Source organism: Pocillopora damicornis, chromosome 1 (assembly GCF_964200805.1).
Source record: "Pocillopora damicornis chromosome 1, jaPocDami1.2, whole genome shotgun sequence".
Lineage (NCBI taxonomy): Eukaryota > Metazoa > Cnidaria > Anthozoa > Scleractinia > Pocilloporidae > Pocillopora > Pocillopora damicornis.
Genome location: NC_142670.1, coordinates 1,090,914 through 1,103,668, shown reverse-complemented (window position 1 = coordinate 1,103,668; position 12,755 = coordinate 1,090,914). Strand labels below are relative to the sequence as shown.

Here is a 12,755-nt window from a genome sequence, read left to right as displayed (position 1 = left end):
CCTTGAGTAGCAGGTCAATGACTCTCTATTAGATGATACAGACAAGAAAGCAGCTGAAACTTCAGACAGCCACATTGCATGAATCTTTTAGATGTAAACAGCTCAAAAGACTGATCAAATCATCAGAGCTGTGATCCCTTTAGTCCAAACAAGGAATGGAAGGCTCTACTTAACGCAGCCAGTTTGGAGTTTGAATCTACAGAAAGTAATTATGATACATTTGTTTGACCAGCCAAAACAAGTCAGAAAAAGCTCTGTCTGTGATCCCTTTAGTCCAAACAAGGAATGGAAGGCTCTACTTAACGCAGCCAGTTTGGAGTTTGAATCTACAGAAAGTAATTATGATACATTTGTTTGACCAGCCAAAACACGTCAGAAAAAGCTCTGTCTTTCTTCCCTCTTCAGAACTATGGTACATCCTAAAACATTTAACAAAGTCAGCCTGTGTATCAAACATTAAAACATATACATAAATGACAGTAACTAATAAAACAAAACAAAGCCCCTTTCTCAGAAACATTTTAATTCACATTTTCTACAACATTTATTTATGACTGTTGTTGCGGTGCTGTCTGCTGTTCTGCTGGCATGGAACGAATGATGTCTGAGTCACCAGGATCAGTGATGCTGAGGACTGAAACACGGAAGTACTTGCCACAGGCTGTACCAAGTTCGATGTTGTTACCAGTGTAGTGATGGACTCCAGTCTTGGCCAACATGGCATAGTATTCAATCTCACTTTTCCTGTACAAAAATACAAATATTTCTAGGTTTTAATTTTTCATGGTTTATGAAGAGGATATGACATGGCTGCATGTAGACACAAATATTATCTTAATGATGTTGTTAAAGATACCTCTCACTAGTTTGCTTTGCACACTTGTGAGAGAGATTATTATCTCAATATTAAATCAAGGACAATTTTCCAACACACTTTTCAATAACTGCATGCAGAGATCACCTGCACATGGACTTACTTCACAGAAAAGCTAATTTAACTTCTTACATAAAAGGCAAGTTCTTATCACAAAGGCACAGCTTTGTGTTTCCGTTACCACAGATCATTATGAGCAAGACATAAAACACCTTGACCCTTTCCATCCTTACATCAGTATGCATATTCTCCATACTGTTCTCTATACTTTCCTACAGTTCTGAAAAGGAGAACTTTTACAACAATCAAGGGCTTCTTTAGTTAGTGACCAGGTCCTTTATTCTCATAACCAAAATGTGTTATTTAGGGGTGACATTATGAGGAGAAATTAAGCACTAGTCACTCTGAGGGATCAAAAGGTTAACTGTTAACAAATGTGGATGGAAACCTTCTATTTGCAAGTGAAAGTGCTCTTTTCAAATATATTCAGCAGAAAGTCATAAGCTTCCTTGAAAACAGAGATAAATCATTAAGTCGATCAATTTTCATTACAACCCTTTCACCCCAAAAAGTTACCAGGATCTAATTTCTAATACAGTATCACTATTAAATCACATATAAAGCAAACTGTACAATGTACTCAGTTTAATGAGACTTGACATTTAAATGTCTTACCTAAGCTGAGGTGTGTTATTTGAGATGATAACAAGCTTAGCCTTGCCCTGTCGCAGTGTTTTAAGAGTAGACTTGTATCCTAAAGTGAACTTTCCACTTTTCATCACAAGTGCCAGACGAGAGTTGATACTCTCCATTGCCTTTTTCTGGAGGAGGAAACATGTTTGAGATTAACTTCTCTCTACAAGCTTTGGTAAGCAAGTAAGGAACACATGAATTAATGTAAGTGACACACAATGGACAAAAGCCAAGATGATATACGGTACATCAGCCTTAGAGCTGTTCTCAGTTGAAAAACCAAACCCAGAGTTATCAGCCAATCCATGCTATGGTCGATATCATTGTTAGCCAGTGAAAACTCTAGGTAAAAACACACCAGCTGCATTAAACACGGAGAAATGAAAGTGACCAAATCACGAACAAGTTTTGAAGCTGATTGGTTGAGAGGGTCACACAAGTCTTCTGGACCAATCACAGAGCACATTTATCACAACTAAAGCACTTGTGGATCACTTTTGACAACCAATTAAAAGCTGCTCAAAAATTTATTTCAGTAATTTGTAAAGAAAATTTGGCAGGCATTTAATGTTGAAGATTTTATGAATTTAACCCATTGACTTCCGATGCGCCCTCATGCGCCCAGAAATAAAACCCCTCTGAAATTCCAATGCGCCCTCATGCGCCCTGTCAGAAATGGCTTGTTTTGATTGGCTGTAGCTTAGAAACAAAACTCCCCTGGGTATTGAAAAGCAGTGAAACGTGACATGCAAAAAATAAGCTTTCGTTTGAGACCAAACTCACTATTCCACGTTAACCATGCGATTTTTGACAAATTTTTCAAAAATATGTCGTGGTCTAAGACATGGCTTCTGGAAGAATTGATGAAAGTTAATTTTCATTCGATGAAGAGCAAGAAGTCTCCGCTGGTTTTATCATCGAAGAAATTGAAAAAAGCGACAAGCTCGTCAAGCACCGCATGAACAAAACTTGCTTCGCAATGTAGATGACGAGATGGAAGACTTTTTCGACCTACGGTCGCAAGAAAGGGGAAGCGATTCCGATGTTGAGCTATACGCTAGTGAGGAGGAAGAAGGAAGCGACGAAAGTAGTGATGAAGAATCTGCCGCAGAAGAAAGCCGACCAAATGCTCTTAAGTGGTCTAGCTAATTGCGACAAATTAATGTTGAGGAATTCTCCATTTGTCGTGGCCCGACCAGAGATCTCGGAGAAAATGCAACTGCCAAAGATTTCTTCAATGTATTTATCGACGATGCTTACACTGACGAAATCGTCCGATACACCGTTGCGTGCGCTCGTTCGAAAGGGGATCGATCGTTCACATCTACTCAAGCGGAAATTTCAGCGTATCTCGGGCTAAACATTCTCATTGGAATCCATGAACTTCCTCAGCTGGCAATGTACTGGGATTCTGACGAGTTTGTTGGAGTTGATTGCTTAAAAAAAACAATCCCAGAGCACCGCTTCATGACTCTGGGGAAATATTTACATCTTGCTGACCCGACCGCAGAAGACCAAAACGATCTCCTCTGCAAAGTTTGCCCCCTTGTAACTCGCTTGGAGCAAAAGTTTGCCTAAGCGACGAACATATATGCATTGTTCAAAGTGAAACTTTTCATTTAGGCGTAAAAATTGGTTTGTTCTTGCTCATGACTCGCAAAAAGTAATTTTATAGCTGCGCCTTGTGACGTGTCGCGATGTCGCTATGGCGGGCAAATTCAAAATTGACCTGCGTTAGAAAGTTTAGGATTCCTTTTGTTAAGGAGAAATTTGCGATCTGTCTTTTGGTGTTGTATTTGAGGGAAAGCTTTTTACATGATTCTGATGGAATAAGAGTGCAAAAGAGAGTCATCATACTGATAAATACTTTCAAAGCTGAAGGCAACCTTGCTAATGACTCGCTGTACATCATGAAGTTGAATCCGTTCTCTAGCTTTAGAATTTTTTTTGAGAGAGCCTGATGCTCAAGTTGAAAATAAAATTTGACAGGGGGAAAGTATATTATTTAATATGCAACTTTGTGCAGTTTCCCTTCAGTAGAGTGAAATGAAGACATTAAAATCTTAAATTATTTTGGCAGTGGTCTGTGTGTTCACTGTAGCAGCCATTTTCTCTGGAATTTCAGGGGGTGGTCTGAGCTCTAAGGTGTGGGGCTCAATGGGTTAAGAATACAAACTTCACTTTTTCACTGTCAACAATTAAATTCAACCAATGACATGACAGTCTGGTTTTTACAGCCTGCTCACTGGCTCGTTGCATGGAACTTTCTTGAGCAAGATTGCCGTATAACACCAAACTTCATTGTTCACACAGTCGTTTGATATAAGAAAACCACAGCAAAAATGATAGATTACCCTTGGGTCTAGGCTTCTGTTTTTGAAAAGTATGGTTCATATAAAACTGTAGCTACAACATACTGAAGAGACTTATATAAACTTAAAGACGCTTTAACCCTTCAACCCCCAAGATCTCATTAGTAATTCTCTTTACTGTCTGCCATACAGTTCTTGTGACGTTTACTTTGGAGAATTTGGTATTGGATCAACTAATAATCCCCTAATTACTATTTTTCTTTATTCTCATCATTTGTCTGCTCGATATTGTATTGACATTGTGAGGAGAAATTGTATTGGTCACTCATGGGAGGTAAAGGGTTAACACTGTTTATGTCACTTATATCAGTTGCAAAGTTTTAAAAAGTATCACTTAGACAACATAATACATGTCAGTTGATTAGCCCTTTAACTCCCAGAGGTGATGAACAAGTAACTTCTCTCTTTAATATCCATACATTATCCAACAGACAGGTAGTGAGAATACTCAAACTTATCAGGTAGAAGTTGTGATTTTGATCTAACACCAAATTATTGTCACTAAGTTACAATGAAATGTGAAGCAGCTTGAGGGGAGAATTAACGATCAGATATTGGAAGAAAAGGGTTAAGCTGATTACACGGAATGATTGAAACCAAACAATCGTGGAGTGTAAACCAGTCTAGTGATCAGTTTCCATGTAATTCCGAACTCTCTGTATATGTGATGACGATAATAACAATAAATTATAAAGAATAATTATACATAAACCCCTCATCAAGCTACGATGCAAGTTTCCCTTGTTCACACCAGAATTTAGACAAAAACTCTCCCGTAAACTTTGAGAGTAATTATCGCAAGTTTTACCAATAAATGCACGTGTACAAAAATTCTAACAGACCTGTTTTTTAGAGGACACCATTTTGCTGTTTGACCGCCTATAATCAATAAAAAAACATTTCAGTGAGTGAAATTGATAATTAAGGAAACTTATTACTGCATAAAAGACATAATAGACGCTTCAGTTTAGAAAATATACCTAAATAAATTTCGTCTTTCCAATCAGAAATTCGTTCAAGGCAGCCACGATGGTGAAAGAGGCCTAATTTCCCATAATTCCACTATCAAGTACCCGTATTTATGCCATTGCGCATGTTCAATTTTTTGCGCGAAACTTCAAAATGGCGTCCAGCAGAAGAGCAATTTTGCGTTGGTGACAAAAACTTTGAAAGTCTTAAAATGACTCAGTCGATCGTGGTTCAAGGTAACAACTTATTAACACTTTAAAATTTTTTTAATTTTGTGTTTAATTTTTTATTATTTTCCGTTTTTTTTTCAGTGGGACAATGTGGAAACCAAGTGAGTTCGTCAAAGTTGAATTTTTTTTGTTTACTGTATTTAATTATTAGAATCGTATGAGAGAATTCTTCTTCTAGTATGATCCCATTATCTGAAAAATTTTTGAAATATATTTATGAAAATTTCTGTGTTAATAACCATTGCATGTGCTTTTTTTGTATTTTTTTTCCGGTTTTTGTACGTTGTAGACTGCAATTTCTAATTTTTTACCCTTCAAATTTGCTGAACTATTTGGTATACATTTTATCTACTCTTTTAAGGCTTCGACCTTGTAATTGTAATCTTTTAAGGATATTTTATGCCCCTTGCCTTGATTAGCTAGAGGTTATGAACTTGAAACTTGAATTTGTTTGTTTGTTTTTGTGTTTTTATTATTTCTGTTTTTTTTTACGTTTCATTTTTTGCCCTTATCAATTAAAACGAGTGAAATTCAATGAATATCTATGTCATTATCCTTATTTAACCCCCTCTCTAATTAGATTGGTTGCCGATTCTGGGATTTGGCTTTGAGAGAACATGCCAGCGCAAATAAGGTACACTGCAATTTTTATAGAAGTCAAAAACTATATTAACAGTTAAATGTAAATTGTCATTTAAATACTGGCTGTTTTTGTTTCTGTTCTAGAATGGATTATTTGACGAATCCCTCAACAGTTTCTTTCGTAATGTTGATACAAGGTATGCCAAGCCAAATGTGTTTTGTTATGTTGCAAAGGAAAAAACATGAATTCAAAGAGTTACTGTAATTGTTTCAGCTAGTATTTTTGCATTTTTTAGATACAAAAATCCCGTTGATATTCCATTGGGAAATGCAAAACAGAAGATAAAATCTTTAAAAGCAAGGGTATGTAGATTATGATAAGCCAGAGTACATCACCTGATACACTTCTATTGAATATTATAGTAAAGATCTTCCCTGTTGGTTTCAAATTTCAGTAATGTTGTGTAACCAGAGGCTAACTGATCCAATACCAAATTATCTGTACCAGTATCATAAGAATTGTATGAGAGACAGTAAGGAGAATTACTAAAAAGATCTTGAGAGTAAAAGTTCAAATGGTGCTTGACTTCTTCATGCCTTTGTGTCATTATAGTCATAATTTTAAACTTTGTCGGTGTATTGTCGTATAAAACTGTAATTTCATTTTGTCAAGCTCCTTCCCAGAATTTATCTTTGAGGCTTTCTTGGACCACTTGGCTAAGAATTTGTGAAATAACTTCCATGTTTTTTTGGCTTTAATTAGGCAGTTGTTATCGATATGGAGGAAGGTGTTGTGAATGAGATTCTCAAAGGTCCATTACGTGACGTATTTGACTGTCAACAGTCAATAACTGATGTGTCTGGATCAGGAAATAACTGGTGTGTATAATGTTCTTAATTTTAACCCTTTAATTCTCAAGATCTGATTGTTAATTCCCCCCTCTAGCCACAACACATTTCCTTGTAATTTCATCAGGATGATTTGGTGTGAGATCAAGATGACAACTTCTAACTGATAAGTTTGAATATTCTCATCACCTGTTTGCTGGGTAATGTATGGATATTAAAGGGAGGAGTTCCATGGTAATCACTTACAGGAGTTTTAAGGCTTAATAAGATATTTTTTCACATAACTTGAGAGGCACATTTTAAGCAGAAGGACTGTTACACAAATTAAGTGTGACACAAGAAAAGCTTGACCCTTAACCCTTTACACCCTAACATCAGTATGCATATTCTCCATACTGTTCTCTATACATTTTCTAAGGTGCTGACAAGGAGAATTTGTTTAACAATCTAGAGCTTTTGTAAGTGATCATTTCTTTTATTCTAAGCCACTCGTAACCTTAATGTATGATTTAGGTTTGATGCTGTAAGGAGAAATTAGATGCTAGTCACTCTTAGGGGTTAGCAAAAGAAGACTAGTGCCTTGGGGAATAATTAGAGACCAATTTTTTTAAAAATTTTCTAACGCAGGGCTACAGGATTTATGATGTACGGACAACAATACAGAGAACAGATCAGCGAAGTGATCAGACATGCAGCTGAACTCTGTGACTGCCTACAGTGTTTTTTCCTTATCCATTCCATGGGTGGAGGTAGCCTTTTTTATCCTTTCTCTCCTTAGGTCTGAGTATCAATTCTCTCCACTGTCTGGTAAACATTTCCTATAATTTAAGTTCTGCAAATTTGGTGAGAGCCAAACAGTATCCTGAAACTGAAATTTTCTTTCCTCTCATCACCTAATATATGGATATTTTGAGAAGAATTTATGTCTTGGTAACTCTAGGAAATAAAAAGGTTAAAAGTTTAGCCTTTGCGTTTGTACTGGACTGTCTTATCTTATTTTTGAAAATATTTTTTGTATCAAAGGTAAATAGAAAAGGGGTAAAACTTACCTGCAAAAGCAGAAGATATGTTCAGCTTTTTGCTGTCTGCCACCACACCTCTTTCACATAAAACAGCAAACAAACGAGACAGTAAATCAGTTTGGACATCATTTTTTGAGGGAACATGGAGCTTCTGAGGGCTTAAGGAAGGTCCTAGAGTGGGGAGGGTAAAGAAATAATCGGAACAATTGAACAGACAAAACAAAGTGGTTGTATGACTACTAAATGTTAGTCAACAGCTGGCTAGGAGCAGCATGGAGGCCTGGGGCTAATTAAGTTATACCCTAGGAATATACACACCATGAAGGGACCTTTCCTCTAACATGCTTTTGAAAAGGAAAAAAAAAAGGTATCTGCTTTCACATGCCTTTGGTAGGCTGCAGAGGATGAGGTCATTAAGAGAGTATGTGGTAAAAACAAGATACACTAAATTTCCAGTCATGTGTGAGAATGATGCTTTTGGCAAGAAGTAGTATGATATTTATTTAAAAAAATGGTGTTTTTGTTGCTAATGATTTTATCCTAATGTCAAGGTACTGGTTCAGGATTGGGTACATTAGTGTTAAACCTCCTCGCCGATGAATATCCAGATGTGTATCGCTTCACTACGGCTGTGTTCCCATCAGCTGATGATGATGTTATCACATCACCATATAACAGGTAAACTACACTACACTTCTTGTCAATTACAGTGTATGCAATATTATTTACTGACCAGTTGTAGTTTATCTTCACATAAGCATCTTTCTTTTAGTTTTTTAGCCAGTAAATAATCAGGATTTTATCAACCCTTTGACTCATATGAGTGAACAAGATGGAATTTCTCCTACAATAAAAATATATAATCAAGCAGACAAGGAATGAGAACATAGAAAAATATCAGTTAGGGGATAATTAGTTAACCAAATTCTCCCAACTAACATCTTGATAATTGTATGGCAGATAGTTAGGAGAATTGCTAAAGAGATCTTAGGATTGAAATGTTTTACTCTCACCGGCTGATCATTTTGTCATTTTCTTTTTCCCTTTTCAGTGTCCTTGCCATGCATCAGCTAACTGAGTTTGCAGACTGCGTTCTTCCAATAGAAAACCAGGTAGGCATGATAATAAAGTAGTCTTTTACATTTACTTACTAGATATAATTTTTTTTCCTGAATTGAGCTTTTGTTGCCGCTGTAATTTTCCCAGATAAACATAAATTTTTGTGTGGGATAGATAAAGATACTCTGTAGAGAAGTATTAACTCAAAAAAAGATACAATTTGATTTTTCACAAGCATTAGACAGAAAAAAACTGTGAGTCTCCCATGAGGTATTGAAACCCAGATCTTCAGATTATCTGCTCTGATCCTCTGTCACTGGGTGAAAGTGAAGAACAGTTCCTAAAAGATACTGTTGGCCAACTGCTGGTTGACTGTCAACCGATGGTTGGCTGGCAGTTAGCTGACAGATGGCCAACAGTCGGCCAACAGTTGGCCGATGGTCGGCCAAGAATTGGTTAGTGAAACAGGGGTGAGACAATTACTATGGTTGCGTTATCATGTTTCTTAATTTAAGACAATGATTGACATCTCTCCTTTGTCTTTGGAGTGTGAGTAAAACCCTTCAACCCTCAAGAGTGGCTAGCATCTAATTTCTCCTTACAATATCACCATTGAATCAAACATTCAGCTCATGAGAATTGAGGAGATGATCACAAACTCAAGGACCTCTTGATCATCAGCCAAATTCTCCTCGTAAGCACCACAAGGATTGAACATATTACAGTATGGAGAACTTGTATACTGATGTTAGGGAGTAAACAGTTAAAACTGAAGGTGGAAGAACAAAAAATCCACTGACTAGACCCAAGTACAACACCTTTCATGTCCAAATTTTTCCAGCCTCTAGTTGTACAATGACCATATCATTTTCTCACTTTCTTTCCTCTCAGCATATGCTTCACAGTGGAAGAGAAAACATTGGGTGATTAATTTAGTTTATAATTATTTTCTTTGAAAAGGCTTTGGTGGACATTTGCAATAAAGTTACAAGTGCCCTTCCACCATCCAAGACTGGTAAGAAGGTGTTCTCTTCAAGCAGCCAATCACGTGTTAAGGCCAGCAGTGCTGTTACATCAGGTGAAGGTGGTGTTGACCAAAGACCAGAGAAGCCATTTGACAACATGAACAACATTGCTGCAAACCTTATACTGAACATGACAAGCTCTGCCAGATTTGAAGGCTCCCTAAATGTTGATTTGAATGAAATCACCATGAATTTAGTGCCATTTCCCAAGATCCATTACCTGGTCTCCAGCCAGACACCACTGTACAGCCTCACTGATGTAAATCTTCCACCGCGAAGACTTGATCAAATGTTCACAGACGCTTTCTCAAAAGATCACCAACTCATTAAAGCTGATCCTAAACACAGCTTGTATTTGGCATGTGCTTTGATGCTCAGGGGAAATGTTGAAATTTCTGATATTAGAAGGAACATTGAAAGACTCAAACCTTCATTAAATTTTATTCACTGGAATCAGGAAGGATGGAAGACTGGACTGTGCTCTGTTCCCCCTGTAGGTCATCCATACTCACTGTTAGCTCTATCTAACAATACATGCATCAGGCACACTTTTCAGGACCTCAAGGATCGCTTTATGAAGCTCTACAAACGCAAAGCTCATGTTCATCATTACACTCATGTTGATGGCATGGAAGTGTCACAATTTGATACTTCTTTAGACTCACTCAACTCTCTGATAAGTGAGTATGAGACCCTTGAAGCACAGATGGGAAGAGTTGTTGATGATATCCAACGCTTAACTATTGCCTGAAGGAGAGTTTGGTTGAATTTTGAGAAGATTCTTGGAGAATTTCATCCCAGAAGATTGATATACTGGAAGGCATTCCACCAAAAATAACTGGTTTTTCTACATATGAATTTCCAGCCTGTAGATAGAGCAGTAATGTTTGTAGTTCTTGGACAGGCATTTGAGACATGTTTGATATAGATCTTATTAGTGTTAGAAATGGCAGAATGTATTACACTAATGAGAATTCTTGGTTTTAGTAGATGCAAGGGAATGGAAGAAGAGTAAAACTCTGAGAAAACACAACTGCACCAAAAGCAACAATATCAGGGGCAAATCTATCAGATTTTAAACAACCCAAGTCCATTTTTTTTAATGAACAAAACATTGATATCAATACACAAACTCAGTAACAAGACCACAATTTGTTTCTGTTGTATCTTTTTATTTAAACATAACTCTTGCTGCTGTGACAGTATCTGCTCAGTCAAACAATCCTGGAAGAGAAAGAAGAGCAGGTCAGTTCATCTTATACCAACAAATTAGGAGGAAAACTTCAAAGGGGAAAATTGTTCATGTACTAACATGATACAGTAGTTTTCTCACCACAAATTTCAAAAAAATAATAAATTCTACACCACAAAGCTACTGTATTATCAAGTATTTAGGTATTTTACAACTAACTTCTTGAACTTGTCATTTCAATCATTTTAATTTTCCATAATTTTCCATGAACAAAACAAACTCCATGACTGTCAGAGGCCTGGAAGAGGACATTATTGAACTGCAGGACCCCTATAGACCCTATTACATTCTTCTAACCAAGTATAACCTGATGAAATATTACCAGGATTGATTAATTATTCAAAAAAGGGCTCCCTAAATCTGAGAGTTTAAACTCACCAAATCCCATGTCATCATCTGATTCCTCAGATTCATCTTTCTTCTCTTCCTTCTTTTCTTCTTCCTTAGCCTCATCTCCACCACCAGCAGCAGGAGCACCACCACCTCCTGCAGCAGGGGCAGCAGCCCCTCCTGCACCAGGTGCACCAGCACTCTGGATAAGGCTTTCTAGACTGTGTCCCTCCAAGGCTTTGGCAAACAGTCCTGGCCAGAAGGGTTCTACATCAACTTTGGCAGCCTTAATTAACTTTTCGATCTTTTCTGCCTGTTGAGTAACAGTAAGAATATAGTATATCAAACCAAGAATACATTTCATATCCTAAGATAGCATAATTTTTATCTGTCAAGCAATATTGTACTGATTTCTAGGTTTAAACTGCAGCCAGGGCTTCAAGATTAACTTTCTATAGCAACTCCAGATGTAAATTTAAACTTTACCATGCAAAATAATAATGCCAGTGCTTCCTCATCATTTTCCTCCTCACAAGTTATATGTGCTAATATAACCCTTTCACTCCAAAGATCTCATCAGTAATTCTCCTTACAATTCTGCCATACAATTCTCATGATCTTAGTATAGAGAATTTGGTATTGAATCAACTGCTATACCTGAATAGCAGGTAATTTAGCATTAACAGCTGAGTTGAAGACGTAAATTGGCCATCGTAAAGAGTTAATAGGCTGATGTTTTGAGCATTAGCCCTTCGTCAGAGCGATATACTCTCCCACCAACACAGTGCCACAGTTTCTTAAGAAACTTACCCCCTATGTTCAGTATACCTGAATAGTCCCCTATTAGATATTTTTCATTATTCCAGTTACTTTTCTGCTTTACATTATATGGACATAAAGGAGAAATTCGGTCTTGGTCAAACATGGAGTCAAAGGGTAAAAAGTTTCGTAAAATAAATTATTGTGCTTACCATGTTTATGCTTTAAATAAGAAACCAAGAACAACCTTGTACCGAATTATGTCTGAATTGATCAATCATAAAGACTTGGTTTAAATTGATGCATAAATCGATCAAAAACCAACATTCACGTGGAAACTGGAAACATGTCAGCATTCTTACATCTGGATTCGAAACTAATTTTCCAATATACTCACATACAAGCGGCTCAGAATCAAAAAAATGGAATCACTCTTTTATGATCATATGTCAGAGGTGTAAGTTCATCACAGCCACTTAAAATTAATAATACTTATCCTGTAACAATTCCGCCATTTTGATTATTACGTACCGTGATGGCGATTCCATCATCGTGGAGAATGAGAGCACTGTACACGCAAGCAAGTTCTGATGTTGATGCCATCGTTTAGTTTAATTTCTTACGTTACTTTTTTGTCAAAAAATATGGATGTAGGTTGCCTTGATAAAGCGATGGATGCGGATTCAAGGCCTTAGCTCGAGGCGAGAACTCTACAACTTTAGTGACGAGTACGAGAGAA

General features: G+C 36.9%; 3 protein-coding genes across 3 annotated transcripts; 1 reads left to right on the top strand and 2 right to left on the bottom strand.

The window, feature by feature from the left end:
• Window positions 1–506: 506 nt before the first annotated feature.
• On the bottom strand, window positions 507–4,980 carry LOC113669380 (large ribosomal subunit protein eL30). The gene is made up of 4 exons (XM_089207438.1): window positions 4,920–4,980; window positions 4,782–4,818; window positions 1,550–1,695; window positions 507–744 (listed from the first exon to the last, which is right to left on the bottom strand). Exons 2-4 carry the CDS (start codon window positions 4,800–4,802, stop codon window positions 549–551), a joined length of 363 nt encoding a protein of 120 aa, XP_089063564.1. The 5' UTR covers window positions 4,803–4,818; window positions 4,920–4,980; the 3' UTR covers window positions 507–548.
• Window positions 4,981–5,104: 124 nt separating this feature from the next.
• Window positions 5,105–11,046, top strand: LOC113669381 (tubulin epsilon chain-like). Its single transcript, XM_089207188.1, has 10 exons — window positions 5,105–5,144; window positions 5,220–5,239; window positions 5,719–5,772; window positions 5,865–5,917; window positions 6,017–6,083; window positions 6,484–6,599; window positions 7,197–7,318; window positions 8,143–8,269; window positions 8,643–8,703; window positions 9,611–11,046. Exons 1-10 carry the CDS (start codon window positions 5,120–5,122, stop codon window positions 10,424–10,426), a joined length of 1,461 nt encoding a protein of 486 aa, XP_089063314.1. The 5' UTR covers window positions 5,105–5,119; the 3' UTR covers window positions 10,427–11,046.
• LOC113669379 (large ribosomal subunit protein P1) lies at window positions 10,827–12,753 on the bottom strand. Its single transcript, XM_027185396.2, has 3 exons — window positions 12,548–12,753; window positions 11,306–11,570; window positions 10,827–10,899 (listed from the first exon to the last, which is right to left on the bottom strand). The coding sequence occupies exons 1-3, from the start codon at window positions 12,617–12,619 to the stop codon at window positions 10,886–10,888; spliced, it is 351 nt and encodes a 116-aa protein (XP_027041197.1). The 5' UTR covers window positions 12,620–12,753; the 3' UTR covers window positions 10,827–10,885.
• Window positions 12,754–12,755: the final 2 nt, after the last annotated feature.

Bases quoted from the DNA above. Each gene is read 5' to 3' on its own strand.
- LOC113669380 (XM_089207438.1), bottom strand. From the start codon at position 4,802: ATGGTGTCCTCTAAAAAACAG. The intron at 1,696-4,781 runs GTCTGTTAGAAT...TTCCTCCTCCAG, and splicing joins TGGTGTCCTCTAAAAAACAG to AAAAAGGCAATGGAGAGTAT. The intron at 745-1,549 runs GTAAGACATTTA...ATTTTTGTACAG, and splicing joins AATAACACACCTCAGCTTAG to GAAAAGTGAGATTGAATACT.
- LOC113669381 (XM_089207188.1), top strand. From the start codon at position 5,120: ATGACTCAGTCGATCGTGGTTCAAG. The intron at 6,600-7,196 runs GTGTGTATAATG...TTTCTAACGCAG, and splicing joins TCTGGATCAGGAAATAACTG to GGCTACAGGATTTATGATGT. The intron at 8,704-9,610 runs GTAGGCATGATA...TTCTTTGAAAAG, and splicing joins TTCTTCCAATAGAAAACCAG to GCTTTGGTGGACATTTGCAA.
- LOC113669379 (XM_027185396.2), bottom strand. From the start codon at position 12,619: ATGGCATCAACATCAGAACTTGCTTGCGTGTACAGTGCTCTCATTCTC. The intron at 11,571-12,547 runs GTACGTAATAAT...GTTACTCAACAG, and splicing joins ATGATGGAATCGCCATCACG to GCAGAAAAGATCGAAAAGTT.